This window comes from Drosophila kikkawai, chromosome 2R (assembly GCF_030179895.1).
Source record: "Drosophila kikkawai strain 14028-0561.14 chromosome 2R, DkikHiC1v2, whole genome shotgun sequence".
Lineage (NCBI taxonomy): Eukaryota > Metazoa > Arthropoda > Insecta > Diptera > Drosophilidae > Drosophila > Drosophila kikkawai.
This window is the reverse complement of record NC_091729.1, coordinates 27,601,050-27,628,638: the sequence shown is the minus strand read 5'-3', so window position 1 is coordinate 27,628,638 and position 27,589 is coordinate 27,601,050. Positions and strand designations below refer to the sequence as shown.

Sequence of the window (27,589 nt, the reverse complement as noted above, 5' to 3'; positions counted from 1 at the left end):
TTAGAGCCGCTGCAGCTGCTGCTGGCCTGAAACCCAAAAGAAAAAACAGAGACAAGGACCAGCACGAGCTACGAAGGCTTCTCCTCCTCCTCCTTCGTTGTCCTTACACACAGCAGGATAATAGGAAAATAACAGCAGAGACAATGGCGGTTCGGAAGAAGCATGAAAAATGCTGGAAAATGCAGTAACAACAGGTGCAAAAACCATTCCAGCTGGTCCTGCAGGACTCTGAACACACAAACACTTAAGGCTAATGTGCGAAAAGTTCCTTTTGTCAATTTGCACGCCCTCTTGTTCTGACCCTCACTTCATTCATTTGCATGACCAAGCTCAGGTAGTACAGGATTATCCCTAGACCTCACCAAATGCGGGTTTATCCCACTTGTTTCGGCTGGGAATTTCCCTTAGGCCAAAGTCTCTGGTCAACCAAATCCCCGATTATCTGGAAAAAAAAAAACAAAAATAATTCAAGGGATGTCTACTAATGAATCCTGACATCTCAATCAATTTCTGTGTATGTTTTCCGGGGAGGTGGAACTTTCACCACCCCAAAAGAACTCCACAAACATTCTACCATTTCCCCTTTTCCATTTTCCCAAAACAGAAGCGGGCCACACGTCAATAAATCACACGATTTAATTTTCAGACCAACAGAAGGCGAAAATTGTTGAGGTGGCACGGGATATATATTTTGGGATGTAGCTAGGACTGCAACTGCATCCAGGGGGACCGTCAGGGACCCTTGGCCATAAAACATTTTATAGCTCATCATGTGCGGTCATAAATTTAAGAACGCAATCAGTTCTGCTTTCGGTTCCCCTTCTATATAGTCTGTGGTTCTCCTGAGATCGGGGCGTTGCCCAATCAACACCTCAGCCTTGGCTTGCCCCTGGGGGATGCATGTAACAAGTAACGAAACCGTTAATTTCTTGATCAAATGATGAATACCAAGTCCCTAAAGTCCATTGTTTCCTTACCTTTGGGCAAGCACTCTGCTTGGAGTCTATATGATATATAAGGTATTATCTTATGTAGAAGTTGGACTCGGACTCTTCTTCGCTTGTTTGCCTTGTAGTTCATTAAAAATGTTTAGCATTGTTCAGCATCGTTGAAGGCTACAGCGCCATCAGCGAGATCAATCGGAGATGTTCAGGTTCTCAGCCAGCAAATACGAGGCGGTATCTTTGTATCTTTGGGATACTAAGATGTACCTTTGAAGTTGAAGAGGCTGTAGCGCCGCTGTTTAAGGTGGGATATCGTATTTATTTAGTTTTAAAACAAGAAAGGAAGCCATAAGCATAATTCCCTTCAAGAAGACCGGAAATATTAAATATTTTTAAAAGGATATTTTCCATATTTTCTATGATAATTTTTGGAAAAACCAAAGTTTAAAAATATCATAACTAAGCCAAAAAAGCATCAAAATCAATTCTGTAAGCATTTCTATGCTAGTTTTTTCTAGCTTAAGAAATCTGCATCTTAAATTTTTAATTTAAAAAAATCGAATTTTAGGCCGATTTTTGAGAATTTTAATGATGTAACCCCTTATCAATTTTTCAAAAAATGAACCAAAAATTATTTCTTTCCGGACATGGCTAGATAGATTCGCCTGTTGATTCTGATCAAGAATATATATGGTTTATAGGGTCGCAAATGATTGCTTCACTTAATAAAATCATAATTCCCTTCAAGAAGACCGAAAATATTAAATATTTTTAAAAGGATATTTTCCATATTTTCTATGATAATTTTTGGAAAAACCAAAGTTTAAAAATATCATAACTTAGCCAAAAAAGCATCAAAATCAATTCTGTAAGCATTTCTATGCTAGTTTTTTCTAGCTTAAGAAATCTGCATCTTAAATTTTTAATTTAAAAAAATCGAATTTTAGGCCGATTTTTGAGAATTTTAATGATGTAACCCCTTATCAATTTTTCAAAAAATGAACCAAAAATTATTTCTTTCCGGACATGGCTAGATAGATTCGCCTGTTGATGCTGATCAAGAATATATATGGTTTATAGGGTCGGAAATGACTGCTTCAATGCGTTACTAGCCTCTGACTGAAATTATAATACCCTGCAAGGGTATAAATATAAATTCTATGAGTAAAGGAAATATGATAAAAAACCATATCATATTATAATTTTTGGGAATTATTTTATCAATTGTATCAAGTAAGATACTCTTTATACAATTTTTAGTTTTCATTATTTATAAAACTACATTAAGGCCTCAGTTATAATCCCTTTACCCCTACCTAAGCTCAGCTATTTATTATATAAATTCCTCACCCATCCATTCAACTTCTTCCCTGTTTGACTTACCTTCACCTTCATACCCTTTTCTTAAACAAATTTGTTAATCCTTTTCTACCTATATGTGGCCAAGAAATCTTGATACCTAACCTGCTTCGGACAGTAGAAATCCCTCAATGACTTTGCCGCCTGAAAGAAAAATCTGTAAAATCCGAACCCAGACGAGGAGGTGCTAATAATGTGGGAAATATTTAGCACCATCATTACAAACATCATTAAAATATAAATAGATGTGTTTAACATGAACACCCAAAAGGGAAAACGGAGGAGGAAAACGTGCAGCACAGAAAGTTCGACTTGGTCAAGGAAATGAAATTCCAAGAAATAGCATGGTCTTTTTTTTGGGGCTATAGTCATTGAACCTGCTGCTGCTGATGCCTGGTCCGATCGCGCAGATTCATCAATTAACGCCCCAGAGGGAGACAGGGACGGCGGCGAGCCCCTCTTCAGACGTCAGCAAATAAATGCATTTCCGTTGCCATCCACAAACAAATTTCCAAGAGACGCCGACGAAGCTGAAGCTGAGGCTGAGGCTGAGGAAAATGTTGAAAAATGTTGTTCCCAAACAGATTTCGAACCCGATATATATGTAGGTATATTCTTTTACCTACCGCCGTGGAGGAGAAAAAGAAGGGGCTCAGACGGTTAAGAAAACATGGTCAACAACAAAGCCGAACAAGTGTACCGCTTGCCGATCGTCAGTTCGACAGTTTTTGGTCAATTGCTTCACTCGATCTTTCGTTGGCATGAGATATATGTATATATATGTATATATACCTGTAGATAGAGAGGAGACCTGCATTGATTTCCACTTAACGCTTCAAAACTCAAGTGGCCTTTACCTTCCCTTGCAAGCCAAGTTTACAGTTGAAGTAAATGCGCTTTCGTTCTCTATCTCTCGCTGTTCCAATATTATTGTTTCCCACAGTTGGTCAGAAAATATTTAAGCGCCAATTTGATGTAGTTTTTCCTTTTCTCCCCCAGTAGTTTTTCCTTTTCTTCTTTTCTTTTTGTGTTTTTCAAGTCAAGGGAGACACTTGAATTTGAATAACAATACCTCGTCGTTCGGCGCGTCATCAAAGCTGTTGCTTTTTCTTTACCGAAGTTCTCTTCCCCCGTGACCTTTTACTCTTCGATTGGTAATGAGCGATCCAACGTTTGATCTCCGGTTAGCAAGGAGCTGTTGCTGTCAGCAATTACGCACTTGAGGGGCACAATGAAGCAGGAGAGGAGCAGGAGAGGAGCAGGAGGTGGAGCTGGAGCTAGATCTGAAGCTAGTCAAATCGATCCCTTTTTGGTATCAAAAGTTTCCCGGAATCTGTGATTGTTTAGCGTGGGAATGGGAATTGACATTGTTTTTGGGAGATGGCAAACATAATTTAGAGAAAAACAATGAAATTGGTAAAGAAAAAGTCTGTAAAAAAAACCTGAGAAAAAATCTATAGTTTAACCTTTAAGATTTAAGTTGAATGAGAGTTGTTTTTTCTCTTAAAGCTGTCTGGGCTTTCCTTAACTTTTCCTAGTTAACCAGGCTATTCTATCCTTTATTCTTATCCCATATTTACCCTTCATAATCCCCTTTAAAGACCCCCTCAAAACTCTTTTCCCTGGCCACTGAAATCATGTTCTAATCAATAAAAGCCCCTTAGCCCCGATTATCTGTGAGATAATCAAGATGATAATCAGAACCCAACTCAGACTCATAACTATAGCACACTCCACAGACGCTCACCGTTAAATTGTGCATTTTATGAGCCAAAAAATAAAAATAAAACAGAAACCCAAACCCAAAAGCAAAAGCAAAGCTATTAAAGACCTGGCCAGGGGATAAAACAAAATGCCGCCGTTCGATGATCAGTGGGGCAATAAATTCATCAAACAAATATCGCTGAGCCTAGGAGCTCCTCCGATCGACATGAATATTAAAAACCACAAAACCATAATCAGGGCATTATGATCACCGGCGATCCGGGGCCCCGGAAAACATATCAATCTCTGGGCCACCGTTGTGGGCCCTTTTTTATTTGTGTGTGTGTGTGTGTGTGTGTGTTATTTTTTGTGGTGCAGCCATTAACTGCCTGCAGACAACCTAATGGACACGATCTTTCGTCACTCCCCGAAAAGGAAAGGTATACCTTTTTGTGGCTCTCAGCGATCGATCGATAGATCTGTGGGCCTGATCCCTAAATACCCTTTAAACCGAACTTAATTCCTGTTCGTCAGCCGCATTTATCATCGTTTATATCAGGGAGGAACCTTCCGGAGGAGTTAACCCTGTCCTTGAGTGGTGAGATATGCTATCTTTTGGGTTTTATATAATGGAAGTTTGAGGATTCAGCAGGCATCTGTTGTCAAGGGAAAGTGGTCCTGTTTCTGATAGAGGGAAATGTGTACAACAAAATTTATTTGAATTATTAATTCCTTGTTAAAAATAAAGGAACTATAGTCAGGAGTAGTAAAATAGGCAATAAATAAATAGGAATAAAATGTTTAAATATATTTAAAACTTTTCTAGTAAAGGATTTCCTTTAAATTCCTCAAGAAACTGCATTTATTTATAGCCACCCCTTGAATGATTCATATAAATCTCCACCTTCAATCGATAATCTCCTCTGTCTCTTCCCAATTGACTTACTCTAATTTATTTTAAGCATTTCCCCGAACAAAACGTTCCGTTTTATTGGGGGCAGGAAATGTCGCAAAAGCTTGAAAATAAATAAATAATTTGTGGCTGTCGGTTTTGATCATTGCGGCAGAACGGAAATGGAAATGCATTCATTTGTCAGACGAAGTGGATGGCCTATAGCTGGCCAAATAAATCAATTCACTTTGGCCAACTTGATGGCGCTCTCTCCTTCTGGAGAATTCTTTCTTTTTACCATTTTTTCCATTCAACCAAGGCGCCGCCAGCCCACTTTCCAATTACGTAAAGGGCAGAGGATTGCGTGCAGCAATGGAAATTCAACTGGGTTCTTATGGTTCTTGTGGTGCAATCGCCTTCAAAACGGGTTGAGACTACCGTTTAATGAGTTTATGATGATGTTAGGGGGTCAGTGATGATGATTTAACTTTATTTTGGGGGAAAAGGGACTTTTACCTAGTTATTTGGGGTCCTTAAATTATTAAGATGTTTTTTGAAGGTATTTCTGTAAGAACTTAAATGATTATAATTTATATTTTATGGAAAGCAAACCAAAATCATTTTTGAAAACAAGAAAACTTATTATTACTATTACTGCTTATTAATTAATACCTTCAAAAATGATAAAAGCCTCTCATTTAATTATATTTTTTTAATTTCCCAAGCTATATCCTTTTTTCTTCCCAATCTATCTGTCAGCACTGCCTGTGCCATGACTCAAACTCGAACTTCAAACAGCCATTTTCCCCCGTCTGTCTTGACTCGTTTCATGTCCCCCCATACCTTACTTTTTTTGGGCATGCAAATGGGGCTTTTAATCATAAAATACCTGTGTATTTTGGGCAGTTGTTAATGGCAGGAGGCGTTCGAGGAGCAGTTGGCTTGCGTGTCTCCGGCTTGTTCCCGAACAGCACGCAATCCCCAGCCAGGCGGACCGCTATCCGTTCGCTTAATTCAAGTATCTGTTAGATGACAATATGCGTGCCTGCCGACACCTACTCGTACATGGATGTAAGTAGTGCTGGTAATTGTCTGATTCGGCAGGGGGAAAGTGCTTTTCCGTGGAAATTGCCATTCAATTGGCACATCATTTGCCCCGCTGACGTAACCATGAACTTGGCTTTCGGGTCTAGACCACACCAGACAGAGGCCTGGTCTCTTGGCCGGATGGCAATTAATGGAAGTCTGCCTGTTTTTAATAGAGTTATCCCGGTGCTGATCTGTCGGCACATAAAATGTTCGCTTATCGGCTTATTAAAGGGTCGCTGTGCCGCTGAAACTGGATTTCGGTCAGAGTTTTGGGCCACATAAACCAAAATTAAGGCTAAAATCGAAAAGGCTGAGGGCCCATAGGGTCAATAGCCTGGCAAAGATTAGTGCAAATTATGAAGTGAGTAGGAAGCGCCATTAAGGCACAGAAATTCTAAAAGGAATAAGAAAAATAAAATAAAAGGATTCAAAGGGATTGCCAAAGTTGGAAAGAGTTGAAAAATTGAGAAAGAAAAACAATACTGGATTTTTAAATGCCTTTTTTCTAATGAAAAAGGTTTGTTTAGTTATAAATATATATTTTAGTTTTACAAATATTTACTTTTAAAGCTTAAAATGATTGTAATTGATGCAACATTTAGGTGTAATTATTAAGTTAATACTTAATACACATATTTACATTTTAAAAGTAAACAATTTGTTATGTTTACAAAATTTGTAGGCAACTTACAAACTATTTCAAGGCTTTTATGTTAATTAACTTAATTCAAGTACAAAATATTTACTTAAAGCATAAGCTGTGGGTGATCATAAACATAAACAAATTTGTATTCAATGTGAAAAAATTAACTAGAGAAATTACGCAAAGAAAAAATATATTAAGCAAACCTTGTGCCTTATTTAGGTAAAGAAATCAGTTAAATATTAGATTTCTTTACCATAAAAAATATCAATTCCACAAAATATATATTTATACCTCTATTTTCAATATTCTACAACAATTAATTCATTAAAAATAAATCTCTAAACAATTTAGAGGCGCCAACATAACTCCAAACAAGAAATAACACAAAAAATATATATAAAAGGAATTCGAGCCCCCTTCAATGCGCCACCATTACCTCTCCCTACTCTACAGTGCCTGCTATATCTCAGTCAATATTCCCATAGCTAAAATTTCATGCTTTTCGCCATAAAACATGAAAACCGAGCCCTGGACAGAGCTTAAAAACAGCTTGGTTGAGGCCCTATTACAGTTTTATTTTTCCAGCGAATCAATTTGCAAATATTCCCAGGAAGGCCTCCGCCCAAAGAGTTGCGATCCCACGTTTTTTACGAGCACACTCTTTACACCTGAAGCCTTAATTAAGTCCTGTCGGGCGAGACCGAAAAGGAGAGCTAGAGACAAGGATCTCGCTGGAAAACAAACAAACGAAATGTTAAAGTCGAAATAATGACGCGCGAAAAACAATAAAACAAAGCCACCACCAAGGAGGACGACTGCAAACTGAAAACACAGAAAATAATGTTTGGCTGGCAAAAATGACAGACAATAAAAGTGGCAGGAGCAAGGTGAAAAAAAAACCCAGCTGGCCGCACTTGGCACCTTGAGGCCAGGCTAGGGCCCCGATCCTGTTGGCCACACAGCGTCAACTGGACAAGGACATGACGTTTTTATTATGCCCTGCTCTAGGCCAGGGCACAAAAACGGGACACAAAGTTGGCAAGGGAAACGGAGAGCCCAAAAAAAAATAATAATAAAAGAAGACAGACGGCGGCGCCCTGCCGGGAAACCCGACTAGTCGTCGTCGTAGATCTCTGGGCGGTGGCTTCAGTTTGGACCCTAAACTTTTGTTTTACGGCCCACGAGCTAAGGGAGAAGCGTAAATCAAAAGGTGTTACCCTTGGCCCTCAGGGGCTTCGCAGCGCTAGAATCCGCACAAGCCCAGGCCCATGTTTTCCTCTGCATTGTTGGTAATTTCAGCTAATTAATGGCATTATTACAGGGCCCTGTCTCCGGTTCAGTCTCCGTCTCAGTCTCCTTCTTGGACACGTAAATAGTGCTCTCTGTTTACCTTTGGCCAGGATAATTATGTTGTAAGTGGTCCAGACACGCCCGCCGATCCCTATAGGGATTGGATCCTAGGAAGAAGTAAACAGTTTTGCAGGGAAATCTGGGTGGTCGCCACTTGAGGTTGAAGTAAGAAAAGGGAAAACCTCACGAGAAATTGGGAAATTAAGATGGAAATATTCTATTTTCAGAAAGCAACTTATAACGAATATTTTAAGCAATACTTTTTTTTAGCTTTTACAAATTTATTCCTAAGAAATATTATAATAAAAGTTTTTCTAACTTTCACCAATCTTTACTATTTTCCTTATAAAGCTGTCTCTTAAAATTCTAAAATAATTTCAGTTATTAAACTCTTTAATTCTTATTTTCCAAGTCAGTTAATAATTCATGAATTGTATTAAATTTAATTAAAAATCATAAATTGAAGTCTTATTTATTAAACGGGAATTTTCCAATCCATAAATTCCCCAAAAAATATGTTACAAAGTGGCTTGCCTTTCAGTCCGACTTTAGCCATTTTTATTCAATTCTGTTATTCATAAACCCCATTTGGAGCTTAATAAATTCCATCCATAAAGTGCTAATGCCTTTACATTAATCCATTAATCCGTTGTTATTCAATCAAGACAGAATTCCAATTCAGTTCTGAGCTCTCTTAATTAAAAGCCCATAAATTCGCAAAAATATATATATGCCACTCTAAACTCGGGGACAATAAATATGTCGCCCCCGGGAAGTGAGAGGAAATTCAATTACAAAGCAATTGCAAGACAAATTTGCGAGAAATTAATTTGGTAAATTTATGGAGTTGCAGCCAAAAAAAAAATCACAGCGTACATAACCATAAAGCCGGCTTTATCTGTTGTTAACCCATTAGTTGACAAATTTTTCTTCGGCCAGTACCGACGCCCACGCAGCTTCCTGGAGAATTACGATCATTGGCCAATCGATATTGGGTATTAACACCTGTCGGCATAAATCACAAGGCAACTATATCTTAATTTATGGTGACGTAATCAATGCTTCTGCATCTATCTCGGCCGTAACTCAACTTTGTGCTGCGTGTGCGTCTGCAAAAAATTACAAAAAATTATAGAAAACACACACAAAAACATGAAGAAATTAAGAAATACATAAAAAATGAAACAATTCAAATTGTCACAATAACTCAGCGAGTTATGATCAAAAGGAAGCCAGCCAAATTTTATTATTCAGCGGCGACTGTTGCAACTTGCAGTTCGGAGTGTTAACGTTAACCCATTAAATGGGATACCGAAAAGCGTAAACAAGTGACTGCAGCCCGAGGCAAATTTATGTGACCGGGTTGACAATTTTTCCCGGCTTTGCCAGTGTACACATTTTCGGTGGTTTTTGGTTTTGGTTTGGTTTTTAATGCCTTTTTCTTCGATGTGCTTTTGGGACCTGCTGTTGGCGCATTAGCGGGGCCATTTCAAGTTGGCTAACACGCAGTTTAAACGGCTTGTAAGTGACTACGTTTGCACTTAATTAATAAAGCCATGGCACACACTCTTTGACTTTGTTGCCATGTTGCAACTGAGGCAAGTTTCCAGCAATTTGACTTGCGTCCTTGCTTAGATAACATTGCAATTAGTGTTGCCCGATGCAATATATTTGTGCATTTATTTTAATAAATCGCCAGCGAAACGCCATTCATTATTTGGGGCGGTGGCTTAGCATAATTAAATGCCGGTTTCAATTTATTTTCTCTGCAGTCGGCCTGCTGCAACAATGAAAGCGAAGCCGCAGTAAATAAACAAAATGAAAATGAAAATTAAAATTAAACTGAAACCGAAACTGAAACTGAAACTGAAACTGCTGCTGCTGCGGCTGATGGAACCAACTATCAATGTAATTTAACAACGCCGCCAGCAGCAATTAACTGTAAATAACATGGGGAGCGGGCTGCGTGTGTGGTCTGCAAAAAACAATAATAAATAAATAAATAAATAAGGAAATAAAGCAAGGGAAAAAATAATACCATTTTCAATATCAACTACAAAGGGCGGCGGCTTGCTTTTTCGCTGATCATTGATTGCCGTTGTCAACGACATTGTCCGCAGGCCATTCGACTGATAAATGTATTTTTTAGGCATATATTTACACAAAAAATACATTTTATTTATAAACAGAAAATTAATAAAAGTCGAAAAGCTGAAATATAGTTTTTAGGGATTTTTATAAGACTTTTATAAGATATTTTTGGACAACTCAAAATTTAAAATATTGCATAACTTTGCCAAAAATGCATTAATTTCAATTTGGAAAGCGGTTTTGTGTTAGTTTTCATTATCTTAAAAAAACTGCTTACCTAATTTCAAATTTCAGAAAATCAAAATTTTTTTCATTTTTTGAAAAAATGGCCAAAAAATCGATTTCTTCCGGACATGTCTAGAAAGATTTGCATGTTAATGCTGATCAAGAATATATATGGTTTATGGGGTCGGAAATGATTCCTTGACTTAGAAAAATATTATTTTGTATTATAAAATCTGATTTTTTATATTAAAAAACTTCTTGATTTTTTTTTAAATTAAAAATATCATAACTCGGCCAAAAGAGCATTAATTTTAAATCGGAAAACTGTTCTGTGCAAGATTTTCTACAGTCAATAAATCTGCATACTTCATTTAAAAATTTTGAAAATTCAATTTTTTATCAAAATCAAAAATTTTAATGATGTAACCCCTTATCATTTTTTGAGAAATTTGAAAAAAATTAAATTTCTTCCGGATATGGCTAGAAAGATTCTCCTCGTTATGCTGATCAAGAATATATATACTTTATGGGGTCGCAAATGACTTCTTCAAGGGTATAAACATTTTGTAAGAATTTTTAAAGAATTTTTCTCCCAGTGCACCATCGAGTGTATGCACTCGCAAGTGCCAGCCGCCGAAGGGTGCTCATGCTCTCTGCCCGTGAATGCGAGTTTGTGTCACCAAACTAATGAAATCAATAAGCTAGGAACGAAGGCTGACAGGCCGTGAATCACAAGAATAACAACAAAGGGAGCTGGAGCTGTAGATGGAGCTAGAGCTGGTCCTGGCCGAGGCCAAGAGGCACAAGTGGCTGCCACCGGCGGCCAAAGGTGTGAAGCACAGAGTCACTCAAGCCCTAGGCTCGCCCCGGACTCAAAAAATAGGAATATGTTTTAAATACATAAAAACTACTATAAAAAATTAAATATAATATTTAATAATTATGTTATAAACAATATACTAATAATTTTTTGGCTATGAATATTTATTAAGAATTTTTACCCCAAAATATCGTTGGAGAACACCCTTTAAAAAGTCATGTATATCAAGAACAACAAGAGTCTCTGAAATAATACAATATAATAAAAGTAGAAATTTATTTAGGAATATTATATTAAAAGTACTTTTCATTGCCTTCACTGAGTAATAATTTCTTATAAAGAGCAACGGTGTAAGTCAAAAACTTGTAATAGTCATGTTATTGATTACATAAATAAATTAAGTAAAGATATATCTATAAAACCTATGACGCATCCATAAAGGAAGTAAAAAATCCACTTACAAACACGTAGAAAGCCGTAAACAATTCAACGGAAATTTAAGAATTTGTTCAGCTTTTTAAGCTTTACGTTTTATGTTTATTTTTAATCTACAAATTTTACTACTACAAAAAACTCTCTACAAAAGATTCTTCGTAAAAAGCTTTGGCATATATATTTTATCTAGAATTTTTTTCTATAATTTTAATTGCTTTATTCTTGATTTGGTGGACCACAAAATTCAATCAGTGCAACATAAATTATAAGCAAATAAAACCCAGGAGAGAACACACAACACACAACAGCTAGTGACCCAGAAACGGGGCCACCGATGACTCCCCATAAAAGAAGAGATTTTCTTTCACGAGGGCTTCAGGGTTGGGTTGGGAGAGCCACCCACATAAAGCAGGCAGAGGGAGAGTGCTATGCGGCGGTTTACATTTTCTCTCCACCTATTCGAGATGTTAGATGCACTGGAAAAATTGTTTTCTAAGAGATTTTGTTGTCTATAATTTAAGGCTTTTCAAATAATAATTTTAAGGTCTGAAAATGAGTTTTAAAATTAAGAATCCTTTAGCTCTTTGTTGATTTTTTTACTTTATTATTGATTGTCGATTTCCCCCATTTTTCCCTGTGCATTGTCTGCCTTTGTGTGGGCGACAAATCGTGCGCTAATTAACTCATTGACACTGTGCCCTCTTCTTCGCCCCGCAGTGCATCCAATTCCCTTGGGGGCAACGATTCCGAGTGGCGTCAGTGGAGGAATCGTGCGTAAAACTTGAGTACGCTCCACATTAAATGGCGCTAATTTCGTGGCATACGAGTTGTGGCTTCAAAGGGGAGGGGGATAGAGCAGAGAGCTGGTAGAGATGGAGCTGGCAGAGATGGAGCTGGCAGAGATGGAGCTGAGAGTCCAAGTCTGGTCTGCAGGGCGTGCCAATGCAATTAGCATTAGTGCAGCTGCAGGGCAGGAAGGGGTGTTGGGGCTGGAAAACCAAACCAAAACCAAAGGAAAACCAAGTCTCAAAAACTGATAAATGCTGCTGGTGCAATGGCTCCAGAGTTGCGTCCGTAGTTTGTTTTCCTTTGGCCAAGGCCCAGACCCGAAAGCAGTTTGTTTGCCGCTCGCTCTCGGCTTACAAAACAAACCCAAATGCCAGCAAATAAAACGGTTTCTTCCAGGAAACGTGACAAAACGTCAATAACCAATGGCCAGTAGAGTGTGCGACGACGATTCTGATCATGATCATGATCATGATCGTGATAATTATGATCATGACGCTGGCAACTAGTGGCAGCATGTGACAAATCGCAGTTTGTTTGTTTACGTTGCTGTGAATGCAAAATGGTAAATGCAAAATGCAAAATGCAATTACTTAAGGGCCCGGCACCGAGTGTAATCTAAGATCCCGGGTAGCCATACCCAGACTCCAGCAGCCCAGAACCCAGCCTCCAGGGTCCAGAACTCACAGAGCTCCAACTGCAGTCGTCAGCGTAAAAGTTCCGGGAATATGCAGCCATCGAAGTGAATGCCGCAGACGTCATTCCAGGAACTATTGGGTTCTCGTAGGGCAATGATCTTGGTGGGTATATAAGCTATAGGCTCGAAATGCCAAGGATAACAAGGGGTTTTTAGAGGGAGAAACTCGAAATATATATTCCTAAGTTGGCATAGGTTGAAGGTTGGCAGTTGGATAATATTCTTTAAAATATTATAGAGTCCTTAGAATTTTTAACTATTTGTTTCACAGGATTTTAAAGTAGGAAAATGTTTGTTTTAGTCCTGGTTTTAAAGGAAAAATACTTTTTTAAAAATATTATAAATATATAGACTCTTAAATTTAAAAATATTTCCTAGATTTCTCAAATAGAAACAGAATATTAAGTTACTCTTTGTTCAACACCTAGATCTGAGGATGGTATTTCCGGTTTTCATCTGTTTGCATTTATTTAAAGCTGTCTTAAGGTCTTGAAATAACTTCCTCAACTCAATAAGCCAGCTTAAAATGAAATTCTCAACCCCATAAATATAATATCACCACTCCCCCAGAGAGAGTGAAAGTAGAATTTTCGAGAAAGTAAAATCATTTATGGTTTTAGACTCGATAAATATGCCCAAGCAAAGGGCTCTTGATTATCATAGGAGATCGATAAGCTGCGATTTATGCTTATCAAATGGCAACGCCCACTGAGCCCTCGGAATGGGTAAGATATATATGCAAAGATATAGATATATTTAGCCCAACCAAGCCCTATCAATAACTCAAATCGCAGGTGGAGGCGATGGAGATTCAGGCTGATGGAATGACAAAGTTGGAGGTGTCCATATATCGCCTTGCGTATACACCTAGCGATCGTAAAATCTTGTCTGTTTTTTTCTTTCTTCATTTTGTTGTAGTTTTTTTAGAGTTTTTTTTTTTTTTTTTTGTATTTCGTACATGTGCCGCAATTACGAGGCATTTTGACGCCCCAGCAGCTCGTTGTCAAGATATCTGATTTTTTTATTTGTTTTATTTTGATTCGGCTTTTCGGTATTTCGATTTTGGATTTTGTTCATGCTGTGCAGTTTAGCATTTTATGATTTTTTAATTTTATGTTGATGAAGCTCATTGCTTGCATATTTGATTAAAGTTTCGATGTTGTTGCTACGCCTTTTTGTTTGTGTTTTTTTATGGTTTGTTATTGTGGCCACGATCTTTGTTTTCCTGAATCTTCCCAGCATAAAGCTTTGATTTTTCGGCTTCCCTCTCGCAGCATGTGTCATTTGTTACATTTTCGGCATTTTGACATTATATATCACAGAGAAGATGTGTGTTTTTTATGGCCTTAAAGCTGTGACCAGCTGGATGCAACCATAACTGTGAGATATTTCTGTAAATTTAAGCTTAAAAAAGTAAAAAAAATTTAAAGAAAATTTAAAGAAAATTGCAATATGCCAGGGAAGGTGTGAAATTCTTATCGCTGCTTTTTATGGGTTTCTTTGGCCCAGTTAGTGACGCAAACCCTGTGACGTCTCAGGTCGCAATTAATGACAATTAAATTATGGCCCACAAGACGCTATCAATAACCATAAATTGAAGCAAACTCAATCGAAATTCTATATATCCAGCGGACTTATTTTTGAACTAACTCACGCCTCCATACGCTCTTTGCCATATTTATGCTGATGCACTTCACAGCCTTAAACAAAAACAACGCCCATTCGATACAAAACGAAACAAAAACGTAAATTCCACTCACCATGACTAATAACTTAATTAGAAACTCGACTCGATTTGACTGTTAAAATCTTAATAACTTGCCGCAAAAATGCGACCCGATCGTAGCTTTTTATTGAGTGAAAAACAAAACCAAAGCGGCGAGAGCTCTCTCTCGAAAATTTACCAAAAAGATCGAAGCCCATAAAAATTCCAAAGCCTAAAATGCATTTGATGGCTTTTTGTGTGGAGTGGAAAACTAAAATCTTGTTGTCTTAGATGGGCATTTAAAAATAAACATTTGGGAGGGATTTGGGGTGATTTTTATTGGACGACGGGCTTAACGAAGTCAGATGATGTTTGGGGGAACTCTGTGATGGCACCTTCAATGTCAAAGTCACTCGCAGTTCAACTATATTAAATCTAATGGTTTTTAGATGGAAAGCCACAAATACCGCAACATTGTTACCGTTGTTGCTCATCTCGACTTGGATTTGCACTTCCTGCTCGACTGCGAAATCAAGTAGGCAAATATGGCACAAAGGCGGTGGATCGGTTAGGAGTTGGCTTCGTTTCCACCAAAAGGGGACTGACACTGGGACTTCACTGGGAAAAATATATTTAAAATCCAAAAGGAAGTTAACTTAAGCAAGCTTAAAGTTTATATACATAGCTCTGCAGGTTATAATTGGATCAGGGGCCATATTTTAACAATTTTAATATTTAATACTTTTAGATGATATTTTTTGGACAAATCAAAGTTTAAAATATTGCATAACTTTGCCAAAAATGCATTAATTTCAACTCGGAAAGCGGTTTTGTGTTAGTTTTCATTATCTTAAAAAAACTGCTTACCTATTTTCAAATTTCAGATAATCAAAATTTTTTTCAATTTTTGAGAATTTTAATGATGTAACCCCTTATCAAATTTCGCAAAAATGGCCAAAAATCGATTTCTTCCGGACATATCTAGAATGATTCCCCTGTTGATGCTGATCAAGAATATATATGGTTTATGGGGTCGGAAATGATTCCTTGACTTAAAAAAATATTATTTTGTATTATAAAATCTGATTTTTTATATTAAAAAACTTCTTTTTTTTTTTTAAATTAAAAATATCATAACTCGGCCAAAAGAGCATTAATTTTAAATCGGAAAACTGTTCTGTGCAAGATTTTCTACAGTCAATAAATCTGCATACTTCATTTAAAAATTTTGAAAATTCAATTTTTTATCAAAATCAAAAATTTTAATGATGTAACCCCTTATCATTTTTTGAAAAATTTGAAAAAAAATTAAATTTCTTCCGGAAATGGCTAGAAAGATTCTCCTCGTTGTGCTGATCAAGAATATATATACTTTATGGGGTCGCAAATGATTTCTTCAAGGGTAAACATTTTGTAAACATTTCTAGGAACAAAAATAATATTTTAAGAATTTTTCTCCCAGTGCACCATCGAGTGTATGCACTCACAAGTGCCAGCCGCCGAAGGGTGCTCATGCTCTCTGCCCGTGTATGCGAGTTTGTGTCACCAAACTAATGAAATCAATAAGCTAGGAACGAAGGCTGACAGGCCGTGAATCACAAGAATAACAACAAAGGGAGCTGGAGCTGTAGATGGAGCTAGAGCTGGTGCTGGCCGGGGCCAAGAGGCACAAGTGGCAGCCACCGGCGGCCAAAGGTGTGAAGCACAGAGTCACTCAAGCCCTCGGCTCGCCCCGGCTTCGGCTTATGAAATATGAGAGCTAAGAGCTGGCGAGACAAGGCAAAAGCGACTTCTGCCAAGAATTTCTGTGCATAAATTTAATTACTGGCAGAGACGACCAAGAAGAGGGGGCCACTGGGGAGAAACCGGGACTGAACCCAGTCACCTATCAATCTAACTCGAGTGGCTTTTCTCCTTGTGTTGCCTTTTTTTTTGCCTTGGCTTTTCAAGTGCTTTACTTATTAGTGACTTTTGTGGCCAGCCTGGGCTCCCTCCCGCCTGCTCATCTGCTGGCCCCGTCCTGAAGTTCAATAGCCTGTCGAGGCCAGGGCACAGATACAGATGCCCTGCCGAAGATACGGATACAGATACATCTGGGGGCTGGGAAACCATGTTAGTTTACAATTAGCGGAGAGAGAGCATGCGCACCTACTACTTGGCTACTTGACTTTATGTGGCTTAATGCATTCGCCGACTATTTTGAGAAATTGTTTGGGTATTTAGGAGAGTGGGGGAGGGGTTCAAAAATATATAAATTAAAGAAATTGCATTGGTTTCTTAGTTAATCAATTAAAGCAGCAAGTTCAAATCAAATTAAAAATATTAAGAAAAATTCTATAAAATAAATTTAAATATCCCAACATAATACACCTTGAATCCATTAAATTTCTGGCTTCCCCTATTGACTTGCTCTTATTTGATCCAAATATTTGACAACACTCGATCAATCATTAACGAGACCCACGTTCATTAAGTAATATCCGCTTGAACACGTGTCTCGACCTAAGGTCAAAGTTCCAATCAGATGTACATTGTATCCCGACATTGATGAGATATATGTACATAAATAATACCCTCCTCCTCGGCCCCTTGGCCATCGTTACCTTCCGTTTTGGCACGCTTAATCACTTTGAGTCGGCGAAAAGAGTTGTGTTTGCTTTTAATTAAAAATGTTTTTGCCCGCCAAATATTTACATCAATTAAAACCACTTGCCAGGCTGATTAACTAATGGAATTTAAACGTCTCTTTATTTTTTTTCTTACAGAAAATATAACGATATACGGCTACACGGATTATCTGAACAACAAATTCAAAATAGCACTGTACGCAAAAGAAACACAAAGATATTTGTGTTTCAACGACAATTGGAGATTAGTTGGAATGGTGAGTACAAAGAAAATCTATTAACTAACTTTCCTAGCCAAAAAAGTGGTGATTTCCCGGAATTTATACAGAGAAAAGTCGCTGACATGAAAGGGGATTTTCCTGCACACAATTTGTTTATGGATAGATAAAGTTTATGGCCTGGTCTTGGTTAAGCAAATTGCTCAGCAATAGCCATAATTATATGCTCGGCAATATTTGCTCTGTGCCCGGCCTTATAGATGCTGATATAGCCAAGGCCCAGACGGTGCAGCGATATATATATTTTTTTTGATTGCATTGCATTTGTACTTGACAAAAGCCAAAGCCAAGCGCCGCGATTTGTTTTGATTTCCATACATTTTTTTCTCTCCTTATTTTTTATGCAAGCTAACTGTACAAACACTGTAATTTATGACATGTTCCACATAATGGTTTTATGCAAACGATCGTTTATACGACAATAACAATATTATAGCGACCTGGCCAAATTGCAAAACAGCAAGAAAAAAAGTGTGTAAACCTGTTGTTGCAGTTGCACCAAATCTGTCAGCACATAAAAAATATTTATTACAATATTTTTGTTGTAATTTTTAGCAAAACAATTTCATATGCAATTATTCGTAGAAATTGGCACAAAGATTTTTCGAGATACGTTTACGCGGCGTATGCGTGATATCGCTTGGAACTTTGACTAGCAACTGGGAGGGACTCTCTCGGGGATTCCTAAGAAACTGAGAATTAATTAACATTGTAACACTTTTTTTTAAGAGCAGCCAATGTCACCAAACACAAAGCTCACAGTGAAGTGCAATCAGCACTCGTAAAAATCACTGGAAAAGCAAACACACTTCCCATAGTTTATGATAGATTAACAAATAGTTATGTCCCATCAATCAGACAGATGACAAGGCAATTAATTGCCATTGTTATGTGGTAATGGCGAAAATATTTCAATGTCCTTTTCGCCACTCACAATACAGTTAGTTAACCGCACTTGATCGCCGAGCAAACAACAGAGCAGCCCCTAAGGTCAGAACCCGCGCAGCACACACTTGTCATTCTAGAGCCGCTTGGCTTTCGATTATTATGACCGCAAAATCCATGCTGGCTTATTGTGCAAATACCGACTGTGATTTACACACTATTATTGTATATCTTGTGCCAGCAAGGTTAATCATCGAGGTCGATCGTATTGATTTCTAGTTGCGATCCCTGCTCGAAATAGAACTCAAGCCACTCACTCTTCTAGGGTCTAGAGAAGCAATTATGAGCTATAAATATTCGGCCCAGGTGGAGTATCAGCATGGCTAAATATGGCACAAGTCTTAATTGCTTGGGAAATGTTTCATCTGCGTCGTTTCCAACACTTTGGGAAGCAATCGCATGGCACGATCTGATCGCTCAGATGGGACTACTGATAGCAGAAATGGTCAACACGGCAGCAAGACTGGGTTAAAGAGGCTGTGGATTAGAGGGAAACGTCTAAAAGATACCCTGGAGTTGAGGGAATTATAAAGGAAATTAGGTTGTGTAATAATAATAAAATATTAATAAAAAGCAAAAGAAATTCTGTTAATTAAAAAAAAATCCTATAAAAATTCCCTGGATATGAATTTCTTTTAATTTAAGACAAAGACTAAGTTAAAGGTTCTAAGAAAAATCCCACAGAAAACCCGAACTTAACTATAAATAGGTATACCCTTCAAAGATCTCAAGTTGTACAGAGTATAATGCCCAGATCCAAGTCGAAAGCCGCGTTTCATTCGGATGTCGGTCTCGAGATTTCAAGTGTTTTATAAATAAACAGAAGGCAAAATAAAGAATAAACGTTCACAACAATGATGTTGGGGCTGTCAACGTTATCCACACTATATCTCTATATACACCTATATATAATCGAGCGGAAATGCCGCTCATAAATTGCAGGTGAAGGGAGCATCCTTAGGAAGCAGATCTCTCTAATAATACCCATCTCTCTTCCATTTCCAGAGGGATCTGCGAGAAACCTGCTATTTCAAAGAGGCCCTCGTCCACGGTTATTTCGTGTTCAGTTCCCTTGTCGATGAGAAGCAACGTGTCGGGTTCACGCGCCGAGGTAAGCCTGTGGGTCCGAAGAAGAGCCTCAACGATGCCTGCTACATGTTCAATAAGATCGATGCCGAGGAGTTTTTCCGCCATCACCGATTGCCCGAAAGGATGGTTAATGCTAGCAGCAGCGGCAATAGTCGGAAGCCCCCGCGCAACAACAAAAACAATCGCCACAAATCGAATAACCAAAATCAAAAGTTGCAGCAGCAACAGGAGCATCATGGCCATAATAATAATAATAATAATAATAACGTTATTCTTAATAATAGTAGTACTAGTCTAAGTAGCACTAACAAAAAGCAATTAGCAATAAACAGGCAGAAGCAGCAGCAGCGGCAGCATCAGGTGCGGCATCATCACAATGATCCTTCGCTGCTGCTGCGACGACAGCAACACGAAATGAAGCAGAAGCGCCGCAAGCAGCAGAAGCAGCAACACGAGCAGCAGCAACAACGAGCAACAGCTAGTCCTGCAACAGCAGCAGCAACAGTTCCAGTTGCAGTTGCAGTCACTTCACCAACAACAACCAAATTGTCAGCAACAACACTGAGCAGCAGGCGCAAGGGCAGACGAAGAAAGGGCAAGGCCAAAATCAAAGCACACCAGCAGCAGCAACTTCTGGCCACATCAGCCACATCTCCGTACACAGACGACTCTCTGTTCAGCAGCAGCTTCAGCAGCACGGGCTTCGAGGATCCGGACAACAGCAGCTCCAGCCTGGATCCCTGGTCCACCTGGTCCACCATCGATGGCTTTAGCAGCAGCAGCAGCACAACGACAGGAACTGATGACAGTATTAGCAGCAGCAGCAACTACGAGGCCTGGGCCACCTTCATCAGCAACCAGGAAATGGAGGCCTCCTCCATATCCTCCTCCTCCACAACGCCGGAGATGATGGCTGGCAACGATACCGAGTTGCTGCAATACGAGCCCGAGTTGGTGGAGGATACGGACTTCGTCACCGATTCCGAAGCTGCAGTCTCGACAACATATGAAACCAAAGCAACATCAGCAATAGCGGCCACGGCGGCCACAACTACCTCCACAACGGGCTCCCAGCTAGTGCTAGAGCAGACGCCGCTGGCCAAGAGCAAGGCCACTGTAAGAAGCACCACCATTAGCACGCGAGTCACGCCGACAGCTGCCGCCACCACAGGTCAGACTGAAACTTCACAGAGCATCAGCCAGTTAAATCCCGGCGAGAATGAAGTCAAGCCCCGCACTTTCCTCTGGACAACACGAGCTACTGCCTTGCAGCAGTCACCGCCCAGCAGCACGCCAGCCACATTCTCCTCCACATCCTGGACTACACCGCCGCAGCATGTGGCTCCCTCGCTGTTCAGCGTGGACAAGAACATCAACAGCAACCTCCAGAACAACACTCTCACCGAGGCCTCGCCCACGACAGCCACAACGGGAGCAACAGCAGGTGGAGTGACGACGCCCACTACACTGAGAAAACCCCAGCGGATGTTCACCCGGCGGCTGATGGCCACACCATTCCATCGGCTGGCCTATGTACGGAATGCTGGCGGAGATGTGGACATTGACAACTTGGACAATATCAGTGTTTATCCCGTGGAGTACGATGGCGATCTGGATGGGAATGGCGGGGGTAGCGGTAATAGCTCCGATGGCGGCTTCACTGGCTTCCTGGCCACATCCACCACTTCCAAGCTAACGGAACCCATACGCATTGGGATGAAGAAGATCCGACAGAAGAGCACACTGTCTGGTTTTGGTCACAGGAGAAATGCGTAGTAGTCAGAGATTGAGGAAAACTTGGCCTAGAAAAACCTTTTGGAGAGATTATTTTGGGCTTTACATTCACAGAAAGTCTTTGTAAATTTTCTAAACATTTCAATAAGAAATTTAATAAATTTTTATTGATTTTAAAATGCATAAAAATGTATTTGTATTTAAATCTCGAGATATTTCTTCAACACTTTTTAAATACAAAGGGAAATATATATTATCAAAAAATAAACTAAAGTCTGATGTTTTGATCAAAATCTCTTAAACAGAAAGCTTAAACTTAACCTTTACCGCACAAAGAATACCCTGTGAATGTGAAAGCCCCAGAAGATCCTCGAAAGAGACACCTATACTCAGTACTCAGTTTGCAAATGAATTTAAGCAAAGAGCAAAAAGTACGGATAAATATTTCAACTTTATAATGAACTGATACATATATATAAACACACATATAGAACTCAATGTACCATGGAGTTGCTTACTGTTCAGTACCTCGACTCAGACAGGACTTTGCACTTGCACCGCGCCTCAAAGCACACTACGGAAGCTAAAGCGTTAAAGGGAAGCGGAAGTGAAATCAGCACCGGAAGAGAGCCAGCGATAAACGATAACTCAGGCCGCACTTCATACAGTACAGTGAAGACTCTACCGCAGGCCGCAGGGACGGAACTCGCAGAACTGCTACATAGTTATAAATGAAAAGACAATAAGATTTTTATTTACGAGTATGTGCTATATAAACTAACAAAAAAAATTAAAACGAATAACGACCGATGCGAGGAATAGCTATAACGATAATCGATAACAAAATGCTAAAAATTGTTGAAATGAAAATTAAGAAAGCGACATTCAAGTGCAAGCTTACGTTTCGAATGCACTGAGAGCGTAATAAACTTTTGATTTACTAAACCAATTAAATTTATTAGCAATGAGAATTAATAAAAATACAAATGCAAACAAAATCGATATATATATATATATTATATATACATATATGCATATATTTTCAAAATTTTATAATGAACCAAAAACAAAACCAATTAGCAAACAAATTTAACAAATCGAACGGAGGATGAGTGGAGACGTTTTTTAAATTCATACGCAAGCAGAAACTAAGAGAGAGTCGGTAACGATAACAAATTCGCACAGCAAAACACTTCCAAAAAGGTTAAAACTAAATATTAAACAATTTTACTAGGCACAAGCGATCGAAATTGGACAAGATGGTAAGAGAGAACGCAAATTAAGAGAAACTCCATTCAAAATAAACCGAATTTTATAAGCAAATACAAAAAAAAAGGAGAAATGTTGTTGCATGAAAATTGATTTTAGGACACTGTTTGAGAGCAATATCCAATTCGAGGGGCAGGTGGAAACAAATTTTGAATAAAGGAACCTTTTAAAGAACTACTAACGTATGTATCCCGATATGTACTGCAACAAAACACCAAAATTCACACTGAATAAGCAACGTTATATTTATTAATTGAACGAAAACAAAAACTAAGAAACTAAACTACAAATCGAATCAAAAGAAAACAAAAGGTAATAACAGCAAACAAACCAACTGCTGCTTTTCTACATACCAGTATATATATATACAAATATATATATAGACACAAGGATATGCAAAAATTGTTTCTCATATATTTATATTAATATTTAAAATAAATAGTTCAAACATATTAGCAAACCAAATATGCGAAATTAAAACAAATTGATGAAAAACAAAAACGAAAAAACAAACACAGACAACTGAAGCGTCAAGTTTATATGTAGAAATATGTATGAATGTAAATTTAAAGTGAACAAAGATAAACCCAAACAAAAGAAAAGAAAAAGCGAACAAGGTAGAGCGAGATGCTTAGGTGAAAATTTAATTAGTGTGTACTTAAGACAAGAAACCATTTAACAATTGAACGATTAATTAATTACTTAACTAGGCATTGAAGCAGCACTCAAACTAAATAAAAGCCGAAACCGATACCGATACCGATGCCGGAAACCGGAAACGAAACCGAAACGAAATGAACTACTGTACTTATACATATGCGCGTTGCTGTAATATAAACAAAATTCTTATGTTGAATCGAAACGGCGAATGGGGATGACTATATCTACCAACACAGCAGAAACTATTTATTTAAACCTAAACAAAAATATATATCGGAGCGGGGACCGATTCTCATTTGTCATTTGTAAATTCATTTGCACTTTTCTTTGTCTACTAATTACGTTTAATTAATGGATTAATCATACGCCTAAGTTAACCCACTTCTACCATTGTAAATTGTAATATGTTTTATTTGTAAGCCGAGCATTAAATGTAATTATTTATGTATAAACGCAAGATACACTCTCTTTCGCCCATCTCTCTCTCTCTCCTCAAGTCTGTCTCCCCCTCTCTCTCTCTCTCTCTCTATCTCTATTAATCTCTATCTTATATATACGAATATATAAACGACTATTTAATTGCATTTCTTTGTATTAAAACGAGTAACAACAACAACAAAAAACACACACTAGAAATTGAATAAAAAGCCTCAACAAAAAAATCAAACACTTTTCATTTCTCTTTTAATTTTGGCTTGATTTTAAATTCTTCAAATATATATAGTATATATGCTCAGTTGTTTCTTTATCTTTTTTTGTTGGATTACAAAATGTGTGCAGAGAAATCGTATAAATAAAAAAATATATATAAATTCAATGAGAGAAGGTGTTGTTTATTCAAAGAGGAAAGGAAGTAAGTAAGAGGTTTTAATGATTAAATTTCATTCCCAAATTTTTAACCCAAAATAAATCTGAAAAACAAGAGAATCAATTAAAAAATATAATTTAATCTTAAAACTTTATTTCTCAATTAAAAATCCTTAGATTAATGTCCTTAGTTTCTACTCCTGTGAAGTCTAGCCTTATTTTTTCTCTCCTGTACAGATCAATAGATCACAGTCATTAGCCTGGACATCCCCTCGGATTTCGCAGAATATCAATTGCACATTCCTGGCCATTCTTGGGGGAATCTTGTAAGAACAAGTTAGGTGGTCTCCTTGGTGTTGCTGCTCCATTCCCTGTTGACAAATGTTCGCCCAGGCCAGGCGACAATCGACCACCGACGCAGAGCAGGCTCCTTCGCGTCATCTTCAGCCTCCTCCTCGGGCTCATCTTCCTCTCATCCTGCCAGCCAGATGACAAATCACATGTGCTGACATTTGACATCGTTGCTGGCGAGGGGATTAACATGTTATTGCCACTCTACTCTAGACTCCTGGGTCTCCTTGGGGGCAGTAAAAGTGTTGGCCATTGCCCAAGGCAAACACAGTTATTATTCGTTGCCGATGGGACCTGCTTCTGCTTCCAAACTCCTCCTTGCCATCGCCAGCAGACCGTGGACAGGCCACACAAGTGGCCAAGTGGCTACTGCTTTGCATAAATGGCCCGCAGACCTGGTCGGGTCCACCAGCAGCAGCTCGTCGTCCTCTCTGGCTTGTTTAATTAAAAAATTAAGCTCCGAATCGGCAGGCCCATTAAGGAGATTTTTATTTATACCTTTTAATTTCATCAATCGTTGCGACGGCAGGTGCCGTCCATATCCATGACCACATCCATATAACCATATCCATATCCATATCCATGTTGCAGGACCCGCGGCACCTCCCCTCTCCTCCCATGTCCCTGCCCCCTTGGCGTAGTTTGTTTTCTTGCCTTCGCCTCTTTTTAGCTTTTAACAGGAAACAATTTCATTTGCGAGCAAAAATTCTTTTCAAATCTGCCGCCGTTAAGCAAAAAGAAAACATGACAAGAAATAATAATAAAAAAATCGAGACATAAAGGTAGCTACGGGAAGCAGACGTTTGTTTACCCTTTAAGATGGTAAATTGATCATAACTTAGCCAAAAATGTTTTAATTTCAATTCGGAAAAAGGTTAGTTTTTATGAAGATTCGCCTGTTTTTTGCGGATCAAGTATATACATATATGATTTATAAGGTGGGAAATAACTCCTTCCCCGAGTGGGAAGCTCCTGTCTGAAATTAAAAAACCCTGCAGAAGGGTATAGAAATTAAGGATAAACAAGAAGGAAAGCTATCTTTGGCCAGCCAAAGTTTGTATACCCTTGCAGGTAACAATTAAAATATATCATAACTAAGCCAAAAATGCATTAATTTCGATTCGGAAAGCAGTTTTGTGTTAGTTTTTATTAATTTAAAAAAACTGCATACGAAATTTAAAATTTTAAGATATCAAAATTTTTTTCAATTTTTGAGAATTTTAATGATGTAACCCCTTATCAAATTTCGCAAAATTGGCCAAAAAATCGATTTCTTCCGGACATGTCTAAAAAGATTCCCCTGTTGATGCTGATCAAGAATATATATGGTTTATGGGGTCGGCAATGATTCCTTGACTTAGAAAAATATTATTTTGTATTATAAAATCTGATTTTTTATATTAAAAAACTTAATTTTTTTTTTAATTAAACATATCATAACTCGGCCAAAAGAGCATTAATTTTAAATCAGAAAACTGTTCTGTGCAAGTTTTTCTACAGTTAATAAACCTGACATATCTAGAACAACTCCCCTGTTGATGCTGATCAAGAATATATATACTTTATAGGGTCGGAAACGTCTCCTTCACTGCGTTGCAAACTTCTGACTGAAATTATAATACCCTGCAAGGGTATAAAAAGAAATACTATAAGGTAACTGAGAAAAACCAATTGCTGTTCTTACATAAAGAAGGTACTTTGAATTTTCTGTAAGCTTAATCAGCGGAAAATTAAGATTTTTCATGACATACGAAATACATTAACATTTTAGGTAATATATTTATTTAAAATTACATTTAATAATATTATTGTTATTGTTATTTTTTTATATGTATTTAAATTTTATATTTAATTTAATTTAATTTTTTTTAAATATATTTCCTTAAGTTTTTAGTTTCACAGTTTCACAAAAATTAAAATAAAATAATCAAAATTTCTACCCTTTTCTCATTTAATTTAATTTTCCCTTTATTAACCTTTTCAACTATATTTCCCTCTGGCAGAGCATCCCAATTTCGTTTTGCCCAAGTCTGCCTGTCCCCCCCACTTGATTTCGTTTTTGGCCAGAACGTTTTGTTGACCGTTCGCTCGTTCGCCTTTTGGCCAGCCCGAAAGCCTTTTGCCTTTGGCTCAGTTTTGGTTTATGAATGTCGCCATGTTGTGCCAGTGTGTGTGGATCATGGCGGTGCATTCCGCACACACACACACGCGGAGCCACAGGATGAAACTGTTGCCTGCATACGGCATGCATATTTCGTATTTTTAGTACGGCCATTTAACATCATCAACTTAAATATGCGTGCAAGATTTATGCACACGTCGCGTCGCCCCTTCGGCCGAAAAGGGGCGGCTGTCTGGCCCAAGTAGGGGCGTGGTCTGGGCCCCATCCAGCTTTTGGAATGGAATGAAATGGCATAAAGAGAGCCCCATCGAACAGGCAAGCCAAACAAAATGCGGCCAGAGCGACGACGAACACGTGATACTTGCCAATGGCTTAATATATATGGCATTTGAAAGAGAGCCTGGTCGGAGGGAAAAATATGAGTTAAATATAGTAATTTACTATTAGTAAAAATTGTATTTATCTATTAATTAAAAGAGTTGAATTTCTACTTAATAATTATTACTATTTTACTACTTAAAACACTTTAAAACCCTTGAAAAACCCTTCTTCTAGTGAATAATTAATGTATTATTTTTATACCCTTGCAGGGTATTATAATTTCAGTCAGAAGTTTGCAACGCAGTGAAGGAGACGTTTCCGACCCTATAAAGTATATATATTCTTGATCAGCATCAACAGTTAGTGAAATTCCATTTTCTCCCAATAATGCAAAATAGCTAGATGCGCATCACTGCCGTTAAGCCTGATTTTATAGCCTCCCAATATGGCAAAATAGCTAGATGAGCATCACTGCCATATAGCCCGATTTTATTGCCCCCCAATATTGCAAAATATAGCCAGATGAGCATCACTGATGCACATGAGCATCACTGATGCAAGTGAGCAAAATTTCTCAAATTTGGCCGCTTTCCAAACTGGGGTAACAGGCGAACAGAAACCAGCAGCAAGCAACTGAAAACTG

The 27,589-nt window shown here is 38.1% G+C and overlaps 1 protein-coding gene across 4 annotated transcripts in view; it reads left to right on the top strand.

The window, feature by feature from the left end:
• Positions 1 to 24,162, top strand: part of ths (thisbe) — a 65,698-nt gene extending 41,536 nt beyond the window's left edge. For all 4 annotated transcript variants that reach the window (XM_070284288.1, XM_070284289.1, XM_017164633.3 and 1 more), the window contains 2 exons: positions 17,509 to 17,627; positions 19,599 to 24,162. In XM_070284288.1, coding sequence (XP_070140389.1) covers positions 17,509 to 17,627; positions 19,599 to 21,458 — 1,979 coding nt within the window. In that variant the 3' untranslated portion in view covers positions 21,459 to 24,162. The remainder of the gene's footprint in view (positions 1 to 17,508; positions 17,628 to 19,598) is intronic.
• The last annotated feature ends 3,427 nt before the right edge of the window (positions 24,163 to 27,589 follow it).